Source organism: Xylocopa sonorina, chromosome 8, assembly GCF_050948175.1.
Source record: "Xylocopa sonorina isolate GNS202 chromosome 8, iyXylSono1_principal, whole genome shotgun sequence".
Lineage (NCBI taxonomy): Eukaryota > Metazoa > Arthropoda > Insecta > Hymenoptera > Apidae > Xylocopa > Xylocopa sonorina.
The window spans coordinates 6,068,436-6,093,466 of NC_135200.1; the positions used below are offsets into that span (position 1 = coordinate 6,068,436).

At 42.0% G+C, this 25,031-nt stretch overlaps 3 protein-coding genes across 9 annotated transcripts in view; all 3 read left to right on the forward strand.

The window, feature by feature from the left end:
• LOC143426346 (uncharacterized) overlaps positions 1-25,031 on the forward strand; it is a 130,181-nt gene that overhangs the window by 80,026 nt on the left and 25,124 nt on the right. The gene's annotated exons all lie outside the window — the stretch shown is intronic.
• Fabpl (FABP-like protein) lies at positions 2,133-4,244 on the forward strand. Its single transcript, XM_076899802.1, has 3 exons — positions 2,133-2,467; positions 3,786-3,890; positions 4,109-4,244. The coding sequence occupies exons 1-3, from the start codon at positions 2,225-2,227 to the stop codon at positions 4,163-4,165; spliced, it is 405 nt and encodes a 134-aa protein (XP_076755917.1). The 5' UTR covers positions 2,133-2,224; the 3' UTR covers positions 4,166-4,244.
• The window catches only part of LOC143426348 (telomerase-binding protein EST1A), a 116,292-nt gene continuing 96,799 nt past the window's right edge, over positions 5,539-25,031 (forward strand). For 2 of the 7 annotated variants that reach the window (XM_076899749.1, XM_076899751.1), the window contains exons 1-16: positions 5,539-5,667; positions 6,546-6,975; positions 7,056-7,347; positions 7,439-7,717; positions 7,802-8,046; positions 8,134-8,334; positions 8,417-8,549; positions 8,616-8,791; positions 8,890-9,123; positions 9,211-9,543; positions 9,724-9,900; positions 9,986-10,510; positions 10,625-10,703; positions 10,780-10,890; positions 11,953-12,177; positions 12,317-12,378. In XM_076899749.1, coding sequence (XP_076755864.1) covers positions 5,619-5,667; positions 6,546-6,975; positions 7,056-7,347; positions 7,439-7,717; positions 7,802-8,046; positions 8,134-8,334; positions 8,417-8,549; positions 8,616-8,791; positions 8,890-9,123; positions 9,211-9,543; positions 9,724-9,900; positions 9,986-10,510; positions 10,625-10,703; positions 10,780-10,890; positions 11,953-12,177; positions 12,317-12,378 — 3,551 coding nt within the window. In that variant the 5' untranslated portion in view covers positions 5,539-5,618. Of the gene's footprint in view, positions 5,668-5,718; positions 5,879-5,920; positions 6,133-6,545; positions 6,976-7,055; positions 7,348-7,438; positions 7,718-7,801; positions 8,047-8,133; positions 8,335-8,416; positions 8,550-8,615; positions 8,792-8,889; positions 9,124-9,210; positions 9,544-9,723; positions 9,901-9,985; positions 10,511-10,624; positions 10,704-10,779; positions 10,891-11,952; positions 12,178-12,316; positions 12,379-25,031 lie in introns of those variants that run through there. The other 5 variants (XM_076899750.1, XM_076899756.1, XM_076899752.1 and 2 more) reach the window with 4 other exon arrangements.

A 25,031-nucleotide genomic window follows, 5' to 3' on the forward strand; every position in this document is an offset into this window, starting at 1 on the left:
GGCAGTCCCGCGACCAGGTCGCCGCGAAAGTCATAGTTGACAGAAAAGTGCAGAGGGTAATGGGATAATGCGCGGGTGGATAAAAGGCCGCGTGCGTGCTCTTATTTTTACGATAGAAGAGGTTGGCGTTAGAATCTGTAGCAGCCGGCGAATAAAATGGTCGCCGTTGAACGCGCCCCGACAACGCGAGCGCAACACACACGCGCCATTTAAGCGACCGCGTCCACTTCAATTCGTAGCTACGTGTACGGTGTACACACAGGGGAACACGCACACGCCGTTACTTACCTCTGCTACGTGCTTTATTAAAATCACAGACAGCGTACACTACCGCTCATAAATATCCGAACAGTTTGCTCGATTTCTAACAATCGGCCAAGTCAACTTCGTTTCCGTCGATATCCGCGGTCTTTGAGATTCCTTTTTAGAGTAACCGGTGGCGGTAAATCGGTAATTAATTCATTTATTCCAAGGCGATCGATGTGGCTAAGGTTTGCGATGAAAGTTAGCAGTATACGTGGAAAAGAGCTCGAGTGCTTGAAACGTTTTGTACGCTGAATATCCTTATGTTGGCTTAAGGCAACTACGTGAAAGTAGTATTAGAGGAGTAAAGATAAGTACAAGTACTTTATAAAAAAAAAGAAGACACTCACATTTACGTTTTTGCAAAGTTCTGGTCTTCGAAAAGTGTCCAGATACTTTTGCACGGTAGTGTATTCAATACCGTAGGGAACAATCGCCGCGCTGTACCGGGATAAACTGTGCATTGAACCCTGAACCTGTTGTTCCTAATGCTTCTCCTTCGAGATTTTCGGTTCGATCGATTCGAACAAGTACAACGAACGTCGCTTGCATCTATCGACGTGTAAGGACGCTAGAAGACGTATTTGCATTTGAATGAATTTGTAATTAAACGACTGCTTGATCGTAACAGTTGTTTAGAAAATGAGCAACAAAATTTCATGTCTTCTATGATATTATAAATTCTGAAAAATGGAGAAGAAACATTATCTTGTGGCATTGTGACTGATAGTAACGATCAATCAAAAATAGACTCCGCACGTTGGAGGTTCCAGGCAAGAAAGAAAGCGGTTTTTCTATCTAAAGCATTTTCCTATCCAACGTTTGTAGACCCTAAGTCATCAATCACAGCTCGTTGGTCCAATTTGCTAATGCGCACCATTAATTGTCTAGTTAAAGCAGTTACTCGAATTAGAGGATCGACGAGTCGCGATCAGCCGATTTGCATCGCAGCATCAGGTTGAACTTCGTCCTTCTTCGATTCACCGCGATCTAATCCGTGAGTAGAAACGATGATCGCGCGATTTGCTTAATTTCGAGAAGCTAAGGTGACTTTGATTCATCGATAAAAGGTGACTCGTCTCGTTGAGTCATTTGGCAAAAAGTAAATTCAAAGAACTTCGCGTGTGACTTAAATAACACCCGATACAGAAATGCTACAAAGTCCCTCTCAAGCTTCTACTTGTTACGCAAATTGCATTGAAAAATATTTCTCATTAATCTTAAAATTCATCGTTCCTCGACGTCTCTTTCAATATCTGAATAACATCGTACACATTTACGTAGCCGTATTGATTAATTAAATACCACCTCGAGTGGATACACCGTTTACGTTCGAAGAACCTTTACATTCGCAATTTCGTTTATCGAGATCGATAAAGAATTTCTCGTCCCTAATCTTTCAAAGAATCGATATCCCGTGTAGCGCTAAATTTCCGTCGATTCCAGCAATTAACTCTGGTGAAAATAAAAATCGCTATCACCCACTTGGAATTCGACGAACCGAAACCCGGTTCAGGCACGAAATTCGCTCGAATCTGTTGGCTAGCGACACGAGCGGTGTCGGTGGACCCGAATTTCCTTTCCGTAATAATCCACTTTGGCTGGTACGAGGAAAGGCGCGAGGGTGTTGGTGAGATGACAAAGCGGAATCGCCGGGGCCGCGCGTTCGATAATGACGATAATCCATTCGACACTTGTCCGGCCACCGATCATAAAGATTGCCCGGCGAATCTGTGTGCGAACGAGCACTCACACGTGTGCACGGTCCACAAGTACCCCCGTTGATCTTATAAAAGCGACGACCGCCGCTGGGACTAGTTATTCGTTGCTAGCAACAGCTACGTGGTACGCGTGGTACGACTGACTAGATTCGAGGAATTTTTCTGTCGCGACGGCGAACGGTTCGGCGAAATCATCGAAGATGGTGCAGATCGTTGGAAAATACCAGTACGTCTCCAGTGAGAACTTCGAGGAGTTCATGAAAGCACTGGGAATGACGGAAATGGTAGCGGCGTTCACGCAGTCGAAGCTGGTCCTCGAGGTGAGGAAGAGCGGCGACCAGTGGGATATCATCGTCAACTCCGACGCGGGTACCAACTCGGTCAGTTTCAAGCTGAACGAACCCTACGAGGAGAAGCTGCTCTCGTCCGATCGTAAATACAAGGTTCGTCTTTTCGATTCGAATTGCGGTTACGCGACGGATCCACGATCATTTGCGGATCGATCATTCTAGAAACGAGACTAAAGCGGAACTAAAGAGGAATAGTCAAATCCTAGAAAAGAATTCTCGTCGGCGGAGCCTCGAGCATAATTTTCTTATTCTTCATTATTCCTCATTATTCTTTAAAATCTTTGCGAAACGAGCGATGGAGTACATTGTAGAAGTAGCATACCTGATTTTGCGTATCTGTCGTGTATATTATATGTATACATACATGTATGGAATGTTTGAGTAAAGCTACAGCTCTTGAGTACTTATGTCGGGTAATATAAGTGGTATTGCATTGTATTTATACTGTGTTAGTTCTGTGATTTCGTTTCGTTCCTTTTTTCTTCGAAGGTGTTTTAGTTGGCTTGGGCAACCCAATATTTTAAATATCCCTGAAAACTAAGAATATGAACTAATAAAGCCACCTGTGAAATAGGTGGGATTTAAGGCTAAAAATGTGAGAAATATATTTTTCATGTCTCGACATAATTTGAAAGAGAAGTAGTAAATACATTTTAGCCGAGGTGGGCAGTGTACTTTGCACTTACACGTCGATCGTATACTCTATTTACACTGTGTACTTTCTTTTTGTATAAGTAATAGGATTCCCGTCGTTTTCAGAAACCTGAAAATAACTTGAATACCTTTTAAAGCATACTTCGCTCGTTATTAACTAAAATTAATAACGTTCTGTGTTCACATTGAACTTTTCATTCGAGCCGTTGATGTTCTTATTATAAAACGAAGAGTGCGAGTAGACTAGCAGTGTAAACTACCCAAGAATTCAATTTATTGCTTTATTATATTATGTATCTTAAACTGTACACCCTTTTCTTGATAATTATGGTCTTTACGGTATTGGAAAAATTGTAAAGTATATGCCAGAAGCGTAGCTATTCAATTGTAAAGCGTGAGGTGTGTACATTGAACGGAAAGCATCCAAAAATCGGTCCGGCACAGAACGTGTTAATTTCCGTTCTAGTACAAATATTGAATGTGCAAAGGCTAATTGGCTAGTCAAGTTCTCCTTGAATCGAAGATATGCAAAATATTGAATTACTTGGAACCGCTTTAAAGTATTACACGGTTGATAACAAATGTTTTCGTAAGAAAATATTTTTTATGTCAAAGTTAGGTGTTCTCTTAGCACTAAATCATTTTCTGAAAAATTTCTAATAGACAAATTAGGAAGATTCGATTCGTATTATCGGTAATGTCCTCGTCTGTTGCATCAGGGCAAATTGCAATAAAATGTACTTTTCGTCGTCCACAGAGCGTCACGACACAGGAGGGCAATAACTTCAGGACGGAAACCCAAGTAGCCGATGGCGTCAAGATCGTCCGAATGTATGAATTTTCGGACACCGGAATGAAATCCGTAAGTCGATCCTTCGACATTTCTGAGACACACTTGTCCAATTCTGTCAAGCTAATTACAATTTATACTTAGCGGTTTGCAAATCTTTACTGAATGAAAAAACGTTTCACTGATTATATTAATGAATTATGTGAGAATGATAATTATTGTAATCAATAGGAATTGTTTAAAGGTTTCTCCACTGTGCAGCATTTTCATGTTCCGCATATTTTTTCCAGCAATTATCTACCAACAAGAGTGACGTCAAGGCAACGCGTATATACAAGAGGCTCTAAAAAAAAACACACAATTATTTAGATAAAAAAATAATACCACTGATTTACATTAATTAAAAACCGAAATTTTTTCACTTAACACACCGATCTTTTTTACCTTCCATTGCAATCACTTCCCTAAACGAAAATCCGGATGTTTGACATTATTAAACCGAATCTGGGCATAAAGAATCGAGATAAGCACGAATACTTTATATAATATTTATTTACGAACTCGTAGTTGACGCAATGAATGCACAAATTAGAAATCCTCAAAACCACCAATCTTCCTGACATAATCGTTTAATACAAATTTTCTTCATCATTCGTGAAGCGGTACAAACTTTTCACACTGTAAATTACCAAATTAAAAGAACGAAGTCATTTTAAAGTACTGTTGATTAAATAAAGAAATTTCTTAATTTTCATTGAATAGAAAAAGTCAGACAAAATATATCTCCCGCTTTGGAGGTAAGAGAGAGAAGGATATATAAGAACGCTATAAGAAAGAGTGAGACAGATCTTACCTGCTCTACTGAAGAACCCGTGGCGCCATCTCTGTGAAAAGTGCTCAAACTGGTCGCTCAGCATTATCGACAGCGAAGTGAACTGCTGAAGCACTAGCTCCATCTCTCGGAAAAGTGCTGAAACTAGTTGGTCATTAGTTTCACTACTTTCCGCAGAGATGGCGCTAGTGCTTCGGTAGTTCACTTCGCTGTTGATAACGCTGTGCGACCAGTTTGAGCACTTTTCACAGAGATGGCGCCAGGGGTTCTAAAGTAGGGTGGTAATATCTGTCTCACTCTTTCTTATAGCTTTCTTATATATCTTTCTCACTCTCTTACCTCGAAAGCGAGAGATATAAAATAAATTATAATAAAGCTATTGAAATATGTAATTAATTACAATAAAGCTATTGAAATATACAAAATTCCTGAATGAACGCCACTGACAGGCGAATTCAGCTGTGGAACAGCATCGCGTGTTGTTTTGGGGCATTTAAATATGTGTAATTTTGGTGATACCCCTGTAGTGTTACGGAACCTGGGGGCGCCACCGTGATACGCTGGTGGTTTTTAAAGTATTATGTGATTTGCTGCGTTGTCTGGGAACATATAATCTAAACGATATAAATATTTTATCGTTTAGCAAATTATATATTTGCAGAATGTAATATTATCTGGTAGTATTTGGTAGGAATTAAATTTCGTAATTGTATAATGTGTTTTTTAAATCTTCTCCCTTCACGTGCGTAAAATAAAATGAATAAAATTAAATATCTAAATATGTTAATAACTTATTTTGGGTAATTACTATATGAAAAATTGATTTACAGATATACTTAATCATTTGCTAGAAGTCGGTTTTGATGCGATTATTACGAGTAGTGTGTGGATAGATTAAATAAATATCAGATTAGAAATGTAATCGTACTTTCTAATTTGAAAAAATTTTGATATGATTGTACTTCAATATGGCGAACCGCGACAAAGGACGCAGAAAGAGGGGAGAATTTTTACAAGGTACCCTGAAAAAATTGTATCACTGAATAGCAGTAATATCTTAATTTACAATCCCACGATTATGTTTTGTGCGTATGTAGTTAATAAGCGAATACACCTTGTTTCGATTCTGTCGAGTGCATTTAAAGAGTTAACCTCACCAAACAAGCTAACCTAAAAATACAGCGGGAATTATGCTGTGATATGTTGTGAAATTTAACCAGAGTAAGAAGTAAATTTAGCATACACTGTAATTTTATTCAGACTTCTCTAGAAGTTGTAAACTTATTTTAAACAATTTAAGGTTACATAACCTTTATTTTCGATTCGCGTAAATTGATAGTAACTTCAGTTACTGTCAAGAGTGTCAACAATCACTATCAAATTATTATTCTCAACAAACCGTTATATTTAGCTAATAATAACACATCATACGTAAACAAAGTTCTATCACTTAAAGAAAAGTATAATGATTAAGATACGTAAGTAAGTACTGTCGGATGTATAGACATCGTGCATGCAACTTTAATGAATTTTTTATGAATTCTGCAATGAGAATTCTGATTAATATTTTAAGTAGATAATATATTAAAGGTATTTAATATACTAAAGGATATTATTTTCTATGTATTTAATACACGACTCAAATTATTTCTGTTTATAGTACTTTGCTACAAATCAGTATTGTAAAATATATTTACTCCAGATATTTAATTTAATTTATAGAACGATATTGTCAGTGGTTTTTAAACATCGATTATATGGAGACAACCATTTATTAAACTTAATAATTATTTAACAGTTTACGATAGCATTTTTTAAATTTTATATATGTCGTATTTGAAGTAAATCTGAAATTAGTGAATCAAGTTGAGAAACTAGAAATTTTATAATTTCAGATAATTCAAGGGTAGAAAAAGACAGATCAATGGGAATGAGAGGTGCAGGAAATAGAGCACCTCAACCTTTATATAGACCGGGCAGTGGACCTCTTCGGAAATCGGGTAGATCTACCGATGATCTAGACAATGAAAATATCTCGCAAGAAAAACCAAGCTCCGTCCAGCACCGCTTAAAGCAAGCGCAACTCAATAGATCCAATCAGATTCAAAATAGTCCACCATCATCACAAGTTGAAAATGTAACAGAAAAATTGAAGGATCTAAATATCAACTGCAGAAATATTACAAACTTTGAACAGGCACAGGGTTCTTCTCAGATTAGTAATTCCGGAGATTCGAGAAGAAAATCTAAGAAACCGGAACAACAATTGTATGTCGTACCCAAAAAAATGAAAGAAGCATTGGCCGAACAGGATCTAACAAATAGGTGTGAATTTTGTAAAAAATATTTCTTTGGGTACTAATGAAGAGCTACGGCTCAAGTAAAATGTAATCCTTATCTCTTAGATCTCCTAATCGAGGGGGCTGGGATCGGGATCAAGACAGAGAGCACAGCGAAGATCGTGATTCTCATTCCAATCGTAGTCATAAAAGTGATAATCGACGTAATCGGTCAAGTGGTCGTGGTAGAAGAGATAGCGAAAGCAGGAGTAAAAACCGAGATGATCATGGTAAAAGATATTCGGGTAACCATAGAACTCGTCACGGCAACGAGAATGAGGAACGTTGGCGATCCGATTCTCCATTATCCAGCAGAGGTTATAGAAATAGAAAAGATAACTCTCGTGAAGTTAGACAGGTTTGAAATAACAACTTAATACTTCACGTTGTACAAGCTATTGTTTGATGATATTAGTTTTTAATTAACTTTAATCAACTTGCTTATTCAGGGTTCGGAACCTCTTTTTGCAACAACGAATCACTTGAATGATTTTAATCGTACCAGAGATACACGTAGCGTAGAACCTGCTGGACATTCAGAAAAGTTTCAAGGCAAACCACCGTCAGGCAAATGGGGGGGTACAAAAGATAGTTTATCAAAAAGTTTAAAAATAGAACACTTACCACCCAGATTACAGAAGAAGTATCTTATGGACAATGGTTTGCCTTTACCATCAAGTTCATCACCTTCGGAAGAAACATGGAGTAGTAGTAATGTCGCGTTTCAGGTAAAATGAAAATATGTTTCTCTGTTTATAAAGTTTATATAAATTTTTCAGATACTTTTTAACGCATAAATTATTCATTTAAAGGCATCATCAAACTATAATTTTCCACCTGCAATGCAACATTCGCAAACTATGCAAAATTTACCTCCATCTGGCCCGTTACCTCCACAATCTAGCTGGTCCAATACAGCGCCACGAACTAGAGGTAGAGGTAGACTCAGGCCAGAAGACTTAGAAAGTTCAACAAACGTTTTTAGGTGTACTACACCTGATCAGTATTCAGCTCCAAGTTCTAGATCTCACACACCAAGTCAAGAATATATGCAAAGGTATTTTTACGTCAGATATATTTTTTATAAATAGAGTATTGCACTTTGTTATATTTTTATAATTTAAACTTTTTTTATATGAAAAAGTAGGTCTTATGATCGCCGTGGTAGCAATAGTACTATGTATACTAGTATGGAAAGTTTAAGTCGAGCAGATAGTTCAATGATACCACCACCATCGTCAACGTCACCTGTTACTTCAATATCCAGTACAAATAAACGTCAAACATCGTCAGACAGTCATCCTCGAGGAGCATCACCGCCTGCAGCTTCTCAACGTGTTCAAACGTAATATTATAATTTTTTTAAAGCAAGTACATATTTATTTTTATCAATATTTCTGACATTTATCTTTGGTCTTTTTTTTAAGGCAACGAGCAGGTAATATATCCGAGTCTAGCACAAGACCAGAAAAGAAGAATGGTCAACAAAATTCAGATATCAGTTCGCCAAAAAGTGATTCTGTTAGCACTGCGTTAAATACATCGCTTGAACATCCATTTGTAAGTAATTTATTTCAAATGCTTAGTATAATGGCATATACATTTCAATATATGTTCGATACGCAGGATTGGAGTGAAGAAGTTGAATTGAGCGAAAAGTTAGAGGCTGAACGTGCGAGTCGCAGTTCCTCTGTATTAAGTTTGCGGGAGAATGTTAATGTATCGGGAAATGAGACCACGAGTGGTCATGTTCAACGTAAAAAAAAAAAGCGGGAGAAGAAATATGCAGCAGAACGAGGGAGGTAAAAGTTACCACAATTTATATTCTGTTTACTATTTATGTATTTAAATTATACACATAATTTACATTATAGTACATTTGTTTTTTGAATTGTTCAAGGAGTAACAGCAGGGATAAAGTTCGTGTTAATAGCCGTGATCGGCAAAACAATCAACAAAATAGAGAAAATGATAACTATAATAATAATCAAAAAAACAGTAGTAGTAGTAATAGTAGTAGTAGAAAATATGATCACAGAAGATATCGCAATATTATACAGCGTAGCCGAGAATCTAGCAAAGATAGAAATTATCGTGGTGGCAATCGGAACTTTGATGATCTTCATAAACATAGGTATAAATAAATTTTAATATTCTAATAAATTTACAATTAGTATTCCTTTGAAATAGATCATGAAATACTTGTGTATCTATTTTTCAGATTGTCCGATCGATACTTAGATGAAAATTGGCGGACAGGCAGAAAAATGTCAGCTTGTGATTCTGACGATGGACGACAAACACCTAGTGTTCCTTCCCATTCTACGTCGTTATCAAATACTTTAACGACGCATCAAACGTCACCTAGTGGATACACTAGTGGAAGTTCCCATCCACCAGGTGTTTTAGTATTACCTGATACTAGCCAATCACCGCCTAGTCATCCAACTTCGAGGCAACAAGGAGTACAGCAGCAAAGAACGTTGTTTGATCCTAACAATCCCAACAAACCTATCGTTATTACTTCACCCAGTAGTAGAGCAGCAGTACAAAGGTATAACTTGAATTTTTTTTCGAGATAATCATATATATTTCATTATTTTTGAGAGAAAACAAATAGTTTAATGCGCGGTAAATCCTTCAGAAATTTCTGCAACAAATTATGTTAGCGCGCAAACGGAAGTTTAACATCAGTAAGGTTAGTTGAACTAATTAACTATTTCACATCTTGCAGAGAAGGTGAAACCACGTCACAAGGTTCAACTATACCAGTGTTTCAGTCCCATGGGGGTATTACTTCTACGCATCATAATTTCCAGGCGACGAACTTAGATGGTGTGCCACCACCGTACATGACAAACGACCAATTTGGAAATATAAGACCTTCGTGGTATGATCCTTATTCCGATAGGTACGTAAAATCAACGAATGCAAGTAATAAATAAATATAAATTTAATTCATGATTAATACTAATGTAATTTTGTTCATTTGTTAGTTTCCGGTTAGCTAAAAATCCTTACTTACTTTTGGATATAGAACGTGCCGATTTAGAATTGCAATGGATACTAAGTTCCGGTGGTTTTACGTCAAACTGGGAGAGAGTTTTGTATATAAGACACTTTCTACAAGAAAGTTTAAAAACTTTGCTCGAGACTGATATTAAATTCTGCCAAGCTGAGAATGTCGAGCAACACTTTTGGAAGATACTTTTTTATAATATGATAGAAATGCTGCGAAAGGGTATGCCTAAGGAGAGTTCCGAGGGCCGTGAGCATTATAAAAAGATTATGTTGAAAATTATCGACGATGGTACTGTATATTTGGAAAGTTTGTTGACTGTCCTCGAAACCAAATACGAATTTAAATTGAGTACGTTTCTCGCATCGTCAACTTTGCCCAAGGGCCTTGGGATCCTAGGTTTAGCGTTAGTGAGCGCGCAAAAAATATATCTATTTTTGGGTGACTTGGCGAGATACAGAGAACAAGCAACTGAATCGAATAATTATGGAAAGTCCAGGCAGTAAGTACGCTTATATGTTGTAAATGTTTAGATTCGAAGATTAAATTTCTGATCTCCGCAGTTCGGATAGATATATTTAGTTTGTTTTTAAACAGAATTTGATATTCTTTTCAGGTGGTATTTGAAAGCACAACAACTCAATCCCAAGAATGGTAGGCCTTACAACCAGCTTGCAGTATTAGCACATTACGCTGTACGTATATCAATGCTGTGAATAATAATGAGAAACGGAAAGAAATGAAATTAAACGGTATGAATCTTGTTTCCAGAGACGGAAATTGGATGCGGTGTATTATTACATGCGATCTCTTATGGCATCCAATCCTTTCCATTCTGCGAGGGAGAGTTTAATAGCATTGTTTGATGAAAACCGAAAGAAGGTACGAAAAACGTTCAAAACATTTTATCCACACGTTTGTATTAATACTAACGTTAATAATATTTTGATTTTGTTTTGCTGCCAGTATCTACATTATGTAAGTAAATTTCGATACTTGGTGTGATTTCTCTAAATACCAGTCGTTACCCTAATTAAAGCTTCAATTAGATCTTTTTTTTTATCGAGCTGTCGTATTTAATATAATTTGTTTCACGTGCATTGGAATTGTTCTTTGCCTCTTCGCACGCTAACATACGAAAGTCGATATTTCTCGCACAGTCATGATTACTTAAAAGCAAATCATTCTATGCTTTAGTAAAACCGATAGTGTAATTAGTAATATAAAATGGCAGTAGTAGAGGAATAGAAACATATAGTTTGAATATTGTTTGAGTATAGGTTGCTGCATTTTGCTGGATCATTTTCTGTAAATCAAAGCACCATTCTTATTAGTTACTAGCGCTATCTTGCACAAGATACTAGCATGCATTTATTTAGATAGCTAGAAACGAAAGATACAAACATTTAACAAGCTTTCTATGCTTCACACGTACGATGCTTGTATCTTTCATTAGTATTTGAGAGAATTTAGGTCTAACAGAACATAAGTACAAACGAAAACAGTGATTTTGCCTTTTTTAACATAACTCCGTCATGAGTTTGTGTTAATTAGACAGTGTTAGTGTTTCGGTTTGTACGATCAGTCCTCGATTTACGCGACACTTTTCGTACGTGGTAATATACTGAAAACAATGAAAAATATAAAGTTACGTATTGAAATACAGTATTGAATGACATTTAAATTAATTCTTTCACTTTTCCTTATTATCGTTCTTTTCTATCGTTGTGAATAAAGCGATTCATGCGTGATTCGTAATCGTGCTTAAAAGAGCCACGTGGTATCAGTAGCTCGTGTAAATCGAGGGATGGCTGTATTTGATGGGACTTCTACAGAGTAAACAAAAAACAGTACACGATGAGCTCTCATTTACACTACGCACTATGCTGTTCCGAATTGAGTAAGCAATTACGCTTGCGATTAAAGTGTCTTGTATTTTAACAGTATGAATCAACGGAACGAAAACGTAAAGAGGAGAGAGAATGGAAAGAACGAGCCAGGATGAAAGAGAAAGAAGGAGCGAACAGCATCGGCGGAGGATTGAGGAGGGAAATTTGGATTCATCCTGGCGGAAGACGAGTTCGTCGTACAACTACTGCAGCCACTGCCAACGAAGCGAGATTATCTCATAGCGATTTAGAAGAATTGGCACAACTAAGCAGCGTCGACGTAAGTGTCTTAATACAATTTTCCATTTGTTCCTTATTTTCCATACATAATTTATTTCTATTATGATTAACATAAAGTGTAGTTAATGCGAAACTTTACCTCGATGTATATATCATAGATTTTTTAAAATGTATTTCAGGTGAATAAACGGTTCGTCACATCTTATCTTCACGTCCATGGGAAATTGATCAACAAGATAGGGTAAGTGGTTCTACTATTTGCAATTAATTTTACTAAATAATATTATTGAAAAGTTTGATTAGCGTTATTAGAGAAATATCATGTTCAAGGAAATTATAACTAACACATGTGCATATTTGAAAATGCGCAAACGCGTATAAAATGAAAGAAAAAATAATTCCGCTTTCATCGTTGTTCAAACGCATGCTCGGCAAGCTAATATAACTCGAAGAAACGACGTGTAACTTCTCGGTCGCGTTTTCCATTGAACAACGTTTTTGCACATATCAGCCTGGTTAAAACTGTTATGTTTTCCCGCGTAAATACACCGACGGAGCGTTAACCGTGGACTTTCTGTGTTTGTTCACCGATGTTTCCGTGAAACATCAGCCTTTTCACGTCCTCTGTTAGTTTTGGAGTCCTAGAATTGCACGTGAGACACTGTGTCGTCCCCTTGTACCAGTATTGTGAACGTGCTGTTCGATAAACTGTTGAACGTAAAGTGTAATTAGATAAAACTCGAGATAAACACTCGTTAGATATATAAAATGAACAGATATTTAAACACAAATAAGAATGAAAAAATGAACTTACACATTCATGATTTTGGCACAAGGGAAACGATATTCCGGGTTTTTTCTTTTTTTCTTTTTTTTATTATGTTTCCGTTCAATTGAATTTGTAACTATGGAACTGGTTTAAAACCCGTATGCGAAAAGGTACGTACACCATGTGTTCTGGTTAAGCAGTGACATTACCCCATGCGCCGTCGTTTGTTATGTAAGCAAAGTTTTAATGGCTCCCAGAAGGGCTATAGCGGGGAATACCCGCCTCAAAGGGTTCGCTGCGTACAACTTTGGCCCCCGTATAGGCGGTCACGGTCCGTTATTAATTGCACCGTAGAGGTTTCGATGCTGTCGATACGTTGCTATTAATTTACTAAAGTTACGACAGAATTAGTGAATGTGCCCCTATATTGTATCATGATTCATAACCATGCGAAGTCTTTTAGAATAAGGTGGGTTTCGTTGATCTAAAAAAATTGATAAAACATTTAAACACAATCAAGGAAATCGAATTGTACGTGTCGAGGGAGGAGAATCCTCGATATTATCGGGCGTTAACTTACAGCAGCGCGTTGAAGGTTTTAAAGCATCGGACGACTTCCTCGGTCGTAAAGTCATTTGACTAGCTAATCCCCTAACTGTCGTGAACGGTGTGCTTAGCAGCATTAACAGGTCTTCGACCGTGTTCCCGGTTTTATTTGTAGTCTTGTTTAGAAATGCCCGCCGGTTTCTTTTCTCTCTATTGCTGGTCGCGAAGTACGAGAAAAGAAGAACCGTTCCGTACGAGAAGCTATCGTTAGCTATTGGCCAGTCACGCATAAAACACCGGGAGAAAAGAAAAAGTGGCGAGTTTTACGATTCCCGAGCCGTATGAAGCCGTGGTACCGCTCTGAATTCACGGAATCGCGTGTATTAGAGGGTAGTTGCATCGCCACGTGTAATTGTCGGGCTGCTGCATCGAAAATTGATAATGGCTCGCCTTAAGGTACGCATTAAAGGCAACGTATGAGAAATCTCTCGCGTACGTGGCTCGTAAAACAACGTACGAAACATTGAAACGGAACGTGAAAAAGCTCCTTTCGCGGGAAAATATTAGCTCGCGGCGCGCTCGCAGGATGCTCGTATTCAAATTGGAGTGCGATCGGCTGTGAAGCATAACAGGGTTACACGCTCAGAGATACGGTTACAAAATTGTAAATTAAAAGATGCCGAAGAAACCACCCGACGGTCGTATGTTCGCAGTCGTGAAACGTTCCCTCTTTCGTATCACGTGCCAACAGTGGAAGTACGCATTAATTAATTGCTCGTAATTCGTACCTCGCACGGTACAGCTCACAATTCCATGTATCGACGATCTTCTACGCGAGAGAGTGACAGAAGACTATCCTTATTCGCTCCGTACGTTTACATTACTGTTCCACTGATTTGCTAGCGCGTCATTCGGTCGACCGTAGAGATCCGTCGCGCTTGTGCAGGTTTGCCGCGTTGAAGTCTCCGATCGGCGCTGCTACGGTTCGAGCGTTTGTCGCCGCTTAACGACTAAAACACGGTTTCTATTCTTGCTGCGGTGAAGAGAAATTGGAAATTGGTCAAGAAAGACGAAAGGGACACCAGGTACGGGTCAACGGACGGTGTTGCGGTTCCCGGTTAGGTTGGATGTTTGCGGTTTGCGGGGCTGTTGGCGACAAGCGTCTTCGAAGCGCTCGAGCGTACCAACGATGAAGAGAGACACGCCATGGACACGGTTGACCAGTGGCTGGGTGGTTGATGGTGTGGTTGACTGGCTGTCCGACTGCCCGACATTTGTGTCTCGTAAAACGTCGGACACCCTTCCTTGCGAGGGGATATCGTGTAACTCGCGGTTCAACGAACGTTGATACGCTCGATGCTGTTTCTGGCAGTGACGGTGATGCAACACGATCCTCGATTCTCCTTCTCTTTACGATTTGGACTGCGTCAGGTGCATATTTAGGATTTCTCGCTTTTTTAACAAAATCTTTTTAACTTTTTTTCACGTTTCACGAAGAGAAATCTTTTCCTCCAGATTTCAAACTTTTCTTTAGGTGTTTTGCTGTTCTTTCTTGGGGTTTCTCTATTTTCTTTGAACTTTTTAATTACTTTTTAGGTTCTGTAGTTCTTTGAGATTCCTAGTTTTTCATCTTTACATCGTTCTTTGCAAGCTTTTCAACTTTTCCACAGAATTCCTAGTCCTTTTGAAGAGTTCTAATTTTTTTTAAATGTTTCCTAGCTTCTCTACAGAATGACTAGTTTTCTTAGAGGAGATAGAAATTTGATGATCGTTCGATGTACTCGCATAAACAATGAAGATCCGTGATCAATCTTATTCAGAGACGGGCGACGTTCATTGGTCGTACCGTTACAAAGGAAATCAGGAGAAAAGAGTAGATCGGGTAGAAAATTTCATCGTGTACATCCGCGTAATGGCGAGCGAAGCTCATGCTATCTTATTAAATGTAATATTCGAAGTTATCGAGGACCCTCGCAACATAATATTACGAACGCCATAAGAGCGTCTTGGAATGTAATAAAGATCGAGTAATCTGGGACTATCGGGCCATTTCCAGCGGCGCGCATCGATAGCTAAATTCCTGCCACAGAAAACTGCCATAAGCAGAAGATAACAGGGTTACGTCAGAAAAACTGGATGAAAATATTCGAAAGTAGAACAAAACCGAGGGATGGATCAGAAAATGAAATAACAGAAGGGAAATTGAAGGGAGAAACACGTGATGCGTACTGATAATACTCGCGATACTCCCTCCTATGCGTCCCCGTGTATTCTCTTCGCAAAAGTTCTCTCCATTCTCGCGTATGAAAAACGAGCCTTGGCATGCTTGCGAGTGGCAGCCTCGGTTGCAACCCGAGCGCAGAGGAGCACGGTCAGCAGGCGGTTGCGATTAGCAATCCATTGCGCACGTAATCATAATGAAATGTATCCACTCGATTCTTCGTCATTTTTCTCCTTTTCTTCATCTCGGCCCCTTACTCCGCTCAGTCTTAATCCTTCTCTCGCTGTAGCACCGTAAAGAGCAGCGCTGCGTCGAACGGAGCAGGGTACGTTCGTTTTCTCCGTCCCTTCTTTAGCTGGTTGCCTGTGATCCCTGGAACCCTGCCGGGATCGCCGTGGCCCGTGTGCGGTGGCCACGTACGCCGGCACGTAACTTCATGTTTTCTTGCACGGCGGTAAAAATGTTAATTGACAATTGCGTGGCGCCACTGGCCACCGTTCCCGCCTCTCTATCTGTCTCCCCAGGCTGCACCACGCGGTTTCTATACCCGCTCCGGTGTGTGCCATCCTCCTCCCGTTTCCGCGCGTGTTCTCCAGTGCGCGCACGCTGGTAAACACACGCACCAGCTCCCTCGTACGAGCGCGCGGCCGCTCGATGTACATATCCGGTGGTGCATCGTGGTCGTAACGACCTTGCGGGTACCTTGCTGGTGCCGTTTAATTGTAGCGACGCGGTGCGCGCAGGACGCGGTATGTCATACGTGATAGTCGTAAAATCGCTGTCGATATTCAGCCGGGGATCCGCGACGCGATTTATGCCGTCCCCTCCTGGCAAAAAGGTGTTCCCTTATAGTTCGCCAGCGCAGGGGGATTTATTCGCGCCGGACGGCCGGTTTCTTCGTGGAATTTATCGACCGCGGGTCGTTTTGCTCACGCTGGACACGCGTACGTCCAGCCTTTCTGGAAAACCGTCCGTGGATCGTTTCTTGGCCTCTTCTCCCGCTGTCCAGGTCGCCGGTGAACGAGAGGCTCGCGCGATCAATGTGCTCCTTGCCGGTCTCTTTCTTCCTTTTCCGCTCTTTCTCTCTCTCTCTCTCTCTCTCTCTCTCTCTCTCTCTCTCCCTCTCTCTCTGTCTCTCTGAATATAGATCCCGCGTTTAGTCACAGAGGCGATTGATATATGTCGCTTTTATATTTATCGGCTCGATGGATTAAATCGATGCGTCCAGCTGGTTTCTCTTTTAGACCGGCTGGCCTTTAGAAAATTTCACCCTCGATCGCGTCGGATTTATTATTTTTCTCGGACGCTGCTTTAAGCGGAGCTGATTCTTTTTTTTTCGCGTTAACTCTTATTTGTAAATGAATAGGAATAAATGGCTATTCACTTGTCGCGTATCCCCGCGTATCGCCATTGTGCACGGCAAGTGTCGTAACGGTGTAACGCCTGGCTTCCGTATAGACGCAACGGCAATCCAGCTTTTCAATGTTATGCTTCTCGAATGTAATCAGGAAGACGAACGCGAATAACCCCGATTACCACCACGCGCATGGAATTTAGTAGAGCTAGGAAAGATCCTAGTACGGTAGCCTCGTTTTCCCTCGCGCATAGCGTACGATAAGCTACAATTCCACGCGGGCAACTTCCTCTTCGTCACGTTAACAACCTCGTACAGGCGGCACGATCGATTCCGCCGTTCCGCGTGGGGGTGTTGGCCAGAAGTTTTCTATTTGCTCGCACGATCCCGCGCATAATTGGTTTCGCGGCGATCAGGAAGCGAAAAGGGGAATAGATCGATGGGTGGAGCGGCGGGACGCGGACGTACAGAGAGGAATATACTTACGATCTATAATTGGAATTGCTAGTGAACCGGTGCCATTGGTTAGGCGGTTGTTACCGCGCGATACGTGCGTGGCATAGATACACACGTGGTTCGTGCCTCCCTATCCCCCCCCTCTCTCTCTCTCTCTCTCTCTCTCTCTCTCTCTCTCTCTCTCTCTTTCTCTCGAAGGGAAATGCCTGGAGCCAGTGTCCCAGGGCTGTGTCTTACGGTGTGTGGCTGCTGCGTTGCGTTGTTGCTGCTGGTGCCATAATGGATTTGGCTCATTACTGGGCTGAGCATCGTCCTGTTCCTCTACTGTAAATTATATGCCCTCAAGGACGACTACCATGCAGCCTGCGTGCCCTTCCTCGTACCGTTTCCTTCGCGCAGAGATACGCGCCGCTCGTCATATCCCACGATGTGCCTCCGTTCGTTATTCTGGAACGTTGAACTCTTTCTAGCCCCGCGACTGAATTTCTCCCCGATATCGAGAAACGATTTGTTGCTTGAAAATAGAGGAGTGTGCCAATAGCGTAAATGGTACATCGATGAAACGCAATAATATATATAAAAGGATTACCGTTGCAGCTTCCAACTAATCTGAAATCATTGAAAAATGTATGATCTACAAGTTGCGAGGCAGTATAACCGCACTGCATCAAATTCTTCTCGAGTCTTCGTATTAATCCACTGATCGTAACACGAAATCGACTGATCCGATGTACCATCGCGCGGATTCTTCTAATAATCCCGTCTTATAATAACTCGAAACGATCGTCGACGCGCATAAAGACGCGCTAATTAAACCTATAAATCGGTCCTCTGGGAGGAAACGCGCGCGGGGTGGGCGAGGGGTGGCCAGGGTGAAACAGGGCGGAGGAGGGCCCATCGTTTCATAACACTTGTAAACCACAGAGAGAGGAGCCAGTAGCTTCTTTTATTCCACGGTCGCGGGACAGAAGCGAAGAAGAAGAGAGACGTACGAGGTGGGTGGGATGGGATGGAGGGAGAAGGAGGAGGCAGGAAGGAGGCAGAACAACGTCACGTATACAGATGCAGAAAGTTAAGTAGTACCAGTGTAAGATGCGCTATAAGGCCTCGAGTGGCTAACACACATGGATCCCTGATGGTCGTTTACCCGCGGCCCTCGAGTGACGACCCCGCCCGCTTCAAGGACACCCTTGGACACCGCAGCCTCGGATCAGAACCCGACCATCTTCAACGACCGAGTGCACGTATGCATCGTGCCGTGACTATCTGGATTCCTGTTACCCGTCGATGGACTACGATACCCGTTTCGACCTGTTTACAAGCGGCTGACGAACCCGTGACGAATCTCCTTGCGACATTGCCTTTTCCCCCTGCTTTTATCCTTTCCGTTCAAAAAATTAGAACACAATTCCTACGATCCCGCCAACTGTCCAACCACGAACGTGGCATAAATTTCGTATAATCACCCTACTTTCTCGACTTTTTTAACAGAACAGATTCCACAAAAAGGAGAACAAATTTATAATCTCCAAACGGACCAACTAAGTCCTCTAATTTATTGTTCGAGCAGATTCGTCGGGGTAACAAATACGTCTGATAAATCCAGGACCTAATCCGTTTCAAGGATTAACCCGACAGTGGATATCTCCTCCGCCGACTTCTTATTCAAAACAAAATCCCTGGGTCCCTAACCATCAGATTACACCATCTTCTCCTCCTTTCACCGAAATAAGATGCGCATTATGATATAATACAATCATCCCCCTTTTCACTCTTTACATCCCTTCGCTCCATAATGGACGTCGATGCTGTTCAGCTCCATGGAACAGGATATTTTCTTTCCGCTAATCGACAAATTCCTTTATAATCCCAGGAACCCTTTTAATCTGATCGTCTTATATATTCCCGTCCCCTAGGGCTATACACCGTGTCTCGAGATAATAAGATACATTTTTTTTTCTATATAAAATCTCAAATATTTAATACATTTTTAAGTAATGGTTTTTGTGTCATTATGAATTGCATTTTGCTCGACTCTCTCATAGAATGTCCTTATGAATCCTCATACGTTTTCGATTACTGTCTAATTGAAATTTTGTTGCGAATTTTTTTCCTCTAAGCCAATTTCGTCTATCTCCCTTTCCTTTGACACGAGTACAGCAGAGAGTTGAAAAACATTCCTGAAAACGGAATCTGGACCTCCGTTCAATTACTCGTTTTCATCGTGAGTTGAGCTCGCGACGTGACCCACCGGAGCCGCGCGAGGAGGGTGTCTCTGCAGAAGAGCGGCTCCGCTCTATCGCCACTTCTTGACGTGCCGGATAACGTGCTCGCTAGCAATAATGCCTGCTCTTAACTCTGATTTATGGCGGTCAATAAAGAGATCATCTGTAATACGGCGAGCTGCTTATTAACTCCTGGCTGCCGTGGCCGTTGATGTGTTTACGAACTCTGTTTGCTCGTTCAGCTCAGCCCGCGCGTTCCACCTGCACAGGATTCCCGAACTCGGTTTATGCAACCAGCGCATTGGTGTATCGGTTTTCTGGCGCACGCAGCCGGCTCCTAGCCGTTGATTAGAGTTTCGATCGTTGCTTTAACGCGCCGTCCTTCGGGCGCATCCGTTTTAACCCCGTAATCTCGTTTTCTAGCTGAAATTGCACGGTCACGAGCTACGCCGTTGAACTTCCTCTCCCTGCTGCGTGCAACGGATGCTCGAGTCTCGTTCCTCGCCACCCTGCGAGACTCTTTCGTCACGGGAATCTTTCGATCGTTTAATTGTACCGTTTGTTACGATTTATGATCCATTTCTCTCGTTTTCCCTTTTGGGCTAGAATCGCACGGTTAAGAAGGGGATGATGAAGTACAGTGATTGTCGAGGTTGAAGTTGCTGTTGGAGCTCCTCTATTTTCAACGATAAGGAAGTAGATCGCTCTAGTATGTACTTTGCGGTTTTGCGAAATTCTAGGTTGAATGCAGCGCGCGAAGTTTCCTTGTGCAACGCCTCAACGATCTTCCTGCGATTTTCGATTTCACTTACGTTCACGACTTTTCCCCGAGATGCTTCGTAGTTTCGACACAAACTTAAAAGAGCTGCTATTGTTATCTGTAATTATGCAAATTAATCGTCAATCGATAGCTAGTTACTAGCTGTCATTATCCGTAATGGATAGCTTTTTTCCTTGTAAAAGTATATTCGATTGGCCGCGTTGAAGTGCATCCAACTAGGGTACCCGTGAGGTGTAACAGCCTGTGCGACGTATCAATCAGGGGTAGTCCGATATAGCCGCTTGAGGCGATGGTAACGAGCCATTAAGCTTGACACCTTATTGCACCACCGTATGGATTCTCTGCCGTTGATGAGGAGACTGATTTAACCGTAATACGTGTCATACGAGACGCGCTTCCTACTATTTCCACGCGTCCCAACCCTTCCAGCTTGAAATTGCTTCGTAACAGCCGCGGCGGGGCTAGCGGTACTTTCGAGGCGTCCGGCTTTTTCATTTACTCCATTGACTAACTATTTATAGATTCTGTATTCCGATGTCGTTCGCCGTTGCTCAGGAATTTATGGTAATCCCCTTGCTTGGAGCGTAAAAGAGAAATTATTCATAGAACGTCCTGAATTGTTCACAATTACGGGGGAGAAAATTGTGGCACGAATGTAGGAAAAAAGAAGGAGAACTGAGCGAGAAGAGAGTGGAAGGAAAATAAAGGAAACGCGTTATTAAAGATAGATGAATAGCATATGCATGTAAAACGAGGAGGTTTCCATATGCAAACATTGACCGAGATGGCGCCTGTCGTATGGTAATCTAACGGAGCGTAAAAGTACACCTGCTCTTCACTTTGTTGACGTAGCGATTAGTGGTATCAATCTTGCAACGCCTGTTGAATTTCCGTATTTCCATATGCAGCGGAACAGCTTTTTACACGCGGGGATATCGGTTCAACGAACGATCTTATCGTTTACATAGTTTCCAAAAAAATTCGCTTATCGACTCGTGCGATTCCTGAAAATCGTACGTCGTCAGAGAATGTACCGCAGGATCGAAAGGACAAGGCGTTTACTGCGCGTTACGGACATAATTTGAATTCTTCGGCCCGTATCGGCGTCCTGTTCACGTTGCTCCTGCTAACCCGTGCTTTTATCGCGGGAAACGATCCGATTGACTTGGCCCGCTCCGCGTAAAGTTCTTAATTAGAGCAAGTTGCGCGTTGCCGATGTCAATTTGCACGGTCTGTCGTTAGCCGCAATTAATTCCGCGGCTATAAGCGTAGAACCATCGCGGTAGCTGGTGAAAAGGGTGAAGGGGGAGAGGGCTCCATCGCGATCGAAGCGATCGATCTGCTCTTATTGCGATCGATATCAGCTCGGTTGCTCGAACGTGTTTCGTACGCCCACGCGAGACGAAAACTGGTTACCCGTTTCGATTAAATAATAGGAACAATATTGACGGTAATGAGGGTTATAAAAAGGTATCGGTGGGTGCTCGATGGTCGGGGTTGGAGCTGCGTGGTAGACCACCGCTGCACTACTTTTTGGGGCTATGTAGTCTTGTTAGAGAATTTTTCATTATCGCAGATGCGAGAGATAAAATATTATGGTTCCTTTGCCTGGATATAATTATAATTTTGAAGAATTATTTTCGTACGAAAAGAGATTCTTGATCATGAAGTTATCCAATCTATAACTTACAAGTTAGATAAACTCATAAAAAATCCAGTCCCGATTAATTTCACCACTGATTCATATATACTAGGCACTTATCGACGATTCGTGTATTCAATTTTATTATTCATCCACTATAGCTCGTCGCTACCGATAAACTTTTTAAATAAATAATACGAGCCGATAATCTCTGTTACATCCGTAAGAAGTCCGTAACCGTTGCTATCAGCCGCAATTATCGTTATTAATTTACGCATTTCTCGGTATCGCGGACCGTGTCGATGTGTGCAGGTGGCTGCCGTTACGTGCTCGCGAACTGGGCAAACTGTCCGGCTATTTACGAGCGATACTGTACGTTCACGGTGGCGATCGAGCCATTTAGATCTTGTAATCAAGATAATATCCGGTCGCATTATATTTCCATCTCGTACGCAACGATATTGATAGCCAATTAATCATCGGCTGTAATCACGCTGCGGCCGGATCCCATGGGCGTAGAGAGGGACGACGTGACGACGGAATCGGCGAAAGTGAGGATAATTTGTTTGCGTTCGATTTGCCCGGCTGGTTCTTTTCCCTGTAACCAACGACGGCGACTGGCGAAACGCCGCCTAGCGAGATTAAATTCTTGGATCGAAACGTAGGTAAATCACGAGCCGGGCGGATTATGCGCCGGTGTCGCGGCCATTTTGATTTATAGGTTTGATCTCGCCGAGGGTGGGTTCCCGCGCGATGTTCTAACGCGTGTTCGTACGCGATGAGTTATCATTCAAATTGTAGGTTCCGATCAGCCGTTTAAGAGGCAATCTCCGTCCACCGTGGTGGTTTAGCGGGGCGGCTCGAAGGAAGAAGAAAACGAAAAAAACCGACCCGTTCCCTTTTCAATGTTTCTGCGGGGCGCGACGCGCCGTTCGGCCAACTTCTGTTAAGTGGTTTTCGCGCTATGAGGCTCCCTTTTCATTAAATTTTTCCTCGTTTTGCAACCTTGTTGTATAAATCACCGGCTTACGGGTTACGGGTTTAATTCCGCTGCGCCTTCTCCTCGCATAGCTGAAATTGCTACAAAATTGCTACGTCCCCGAGGAAATAAGTAATCGGTTCTAAAGGCTGCACCATTTATTACGATTTCGTGCGGTTCGATCTGCAATTCGCTCCTCGCTAGAGCGACCGTGCAAACTTCGCGATCAAATTAGATTACGTTAACCGGTCGAAATAATTGCTTCTAAAGACCGTATCGTGTACCGATACTTTACACAGTCCCGCGTAATTTGTTTGTTTTCGAGAGGAAACAGCAAAAGAGGAAACGCAGGAAACAGCAAAGTTTTCCCGATAGAATTGAATATTCTTGAGCAAAATTAATTTCCAAACTCGAAAATTGAATGCCACAACCGTACACGCGATAACTACAAGGTGGCCAATAAATCGAGGGGTAGTTAAGTTTCAATTTCATGATCGATTCCGCGGTCCCGCTACGTCGTAAATGCGCCTGCAGGACGATAAACACGAATATCACTTTCCAACAGTATTACAGAAAATCTCGTTACCTCGTGGCCGAAGGGTGTCGCAGCAGCGTCTTCCGCGGCATCCGATTCGGTTCGCTGGGTGTCAATGATGTAAGGTGGCTCGTTACACAGCGTATAAGGTCTCACCGTGTGGGGCAGCGCTCGGTAGCGTTGGCATCCTGACCTCAGCCTCTTACTTACACGACGACCTTACCGCGGCGAGGTGATTTCCTGATGTGCGCCATCCCCTTCCCTCCCTGACGTTACCGGTTACTTATTGAGAGAACTGGGCAATCGCGACGTGCACCGGCGATTTATAGCATTCTTCGATCGGAGATATATTCGAACGGATACAACTGCGTGCCGCGACACGCGACGATAACCTCGACTTCGTACGAGTATCGCCGATTTTTTTCAAAGCCGTTTTGTTAATGATGAATATGAACGGGCGTACAGCGGGGGCTCGACAGTGGGGCGAAGGGCGAGCTTCGAAGGTATTAACGATAATGGGGTACCGCTATGTTACTTGAGAAATATTGACGCGTTAATAGCCAGTGGAAGATGTAGTGTTTTTAAGGGGTACGGTTAAGTATCCTCGGGAGACGCAAAAATGTTGCTCGCTGGCTACTTTCAGAGGCGCGCGTTACCACCGGTAGACACTGCGGCTATTAGCGTTGTAATGGCTGGGTTTTAAAAAGCTTTCTTCGACATTGTAGCTGAAAATAAAATATTCGGCTGCTTTCCTTTCCCATCGTCTTCTTCGTCAACGTAGTTCAAGACAGATGTACCTAACACGGAACAATCGGCTTCGAATTCCTTGCCTCGACTCGCTGTCCCAAATCGCAGTCAATAATCAAGTCCACGGTATATCATCACAGCGTGCAACCTCTCAACCGTCAAACCCGTACTTCCCACGAGAAATTCCCAAGCAGAAACGGAAGAACACCCAGATGAAGAATCCACAAAGAGCGTGCCAAATTCAAGCAAACGTATACGTACATATATATTGTATATATATATATATAGAGAGAGAGAGAGGGAGATAGAGAAGGGCGAGGGGGTGGATGGGTTATAATGGGAACGGCCATTCTAAGGCAGCACACGATCGGCGATCAGGTTTAAGAAAAATCGCGGTCCCTCCGCTCGGGAAGTTCGAGGATGATCCGTTAGCGCGATTATCTGGCGATCAAAAGCGGCGAAGTCGGTCTGCGTCTCGCGACGGGGAGAATCCCGTATACGTGACGCGCGGGATAGAGAAGAACCATCGGGAGAAAGATGCAGCGGAGAGTAGAGATGGGATCAAGTTCGATCTGTGCTCGTGAATCCGAGTCAGTCTCTATCGCGCGAGAGATTCGCCTCGTTAGTATCGCCATGCAA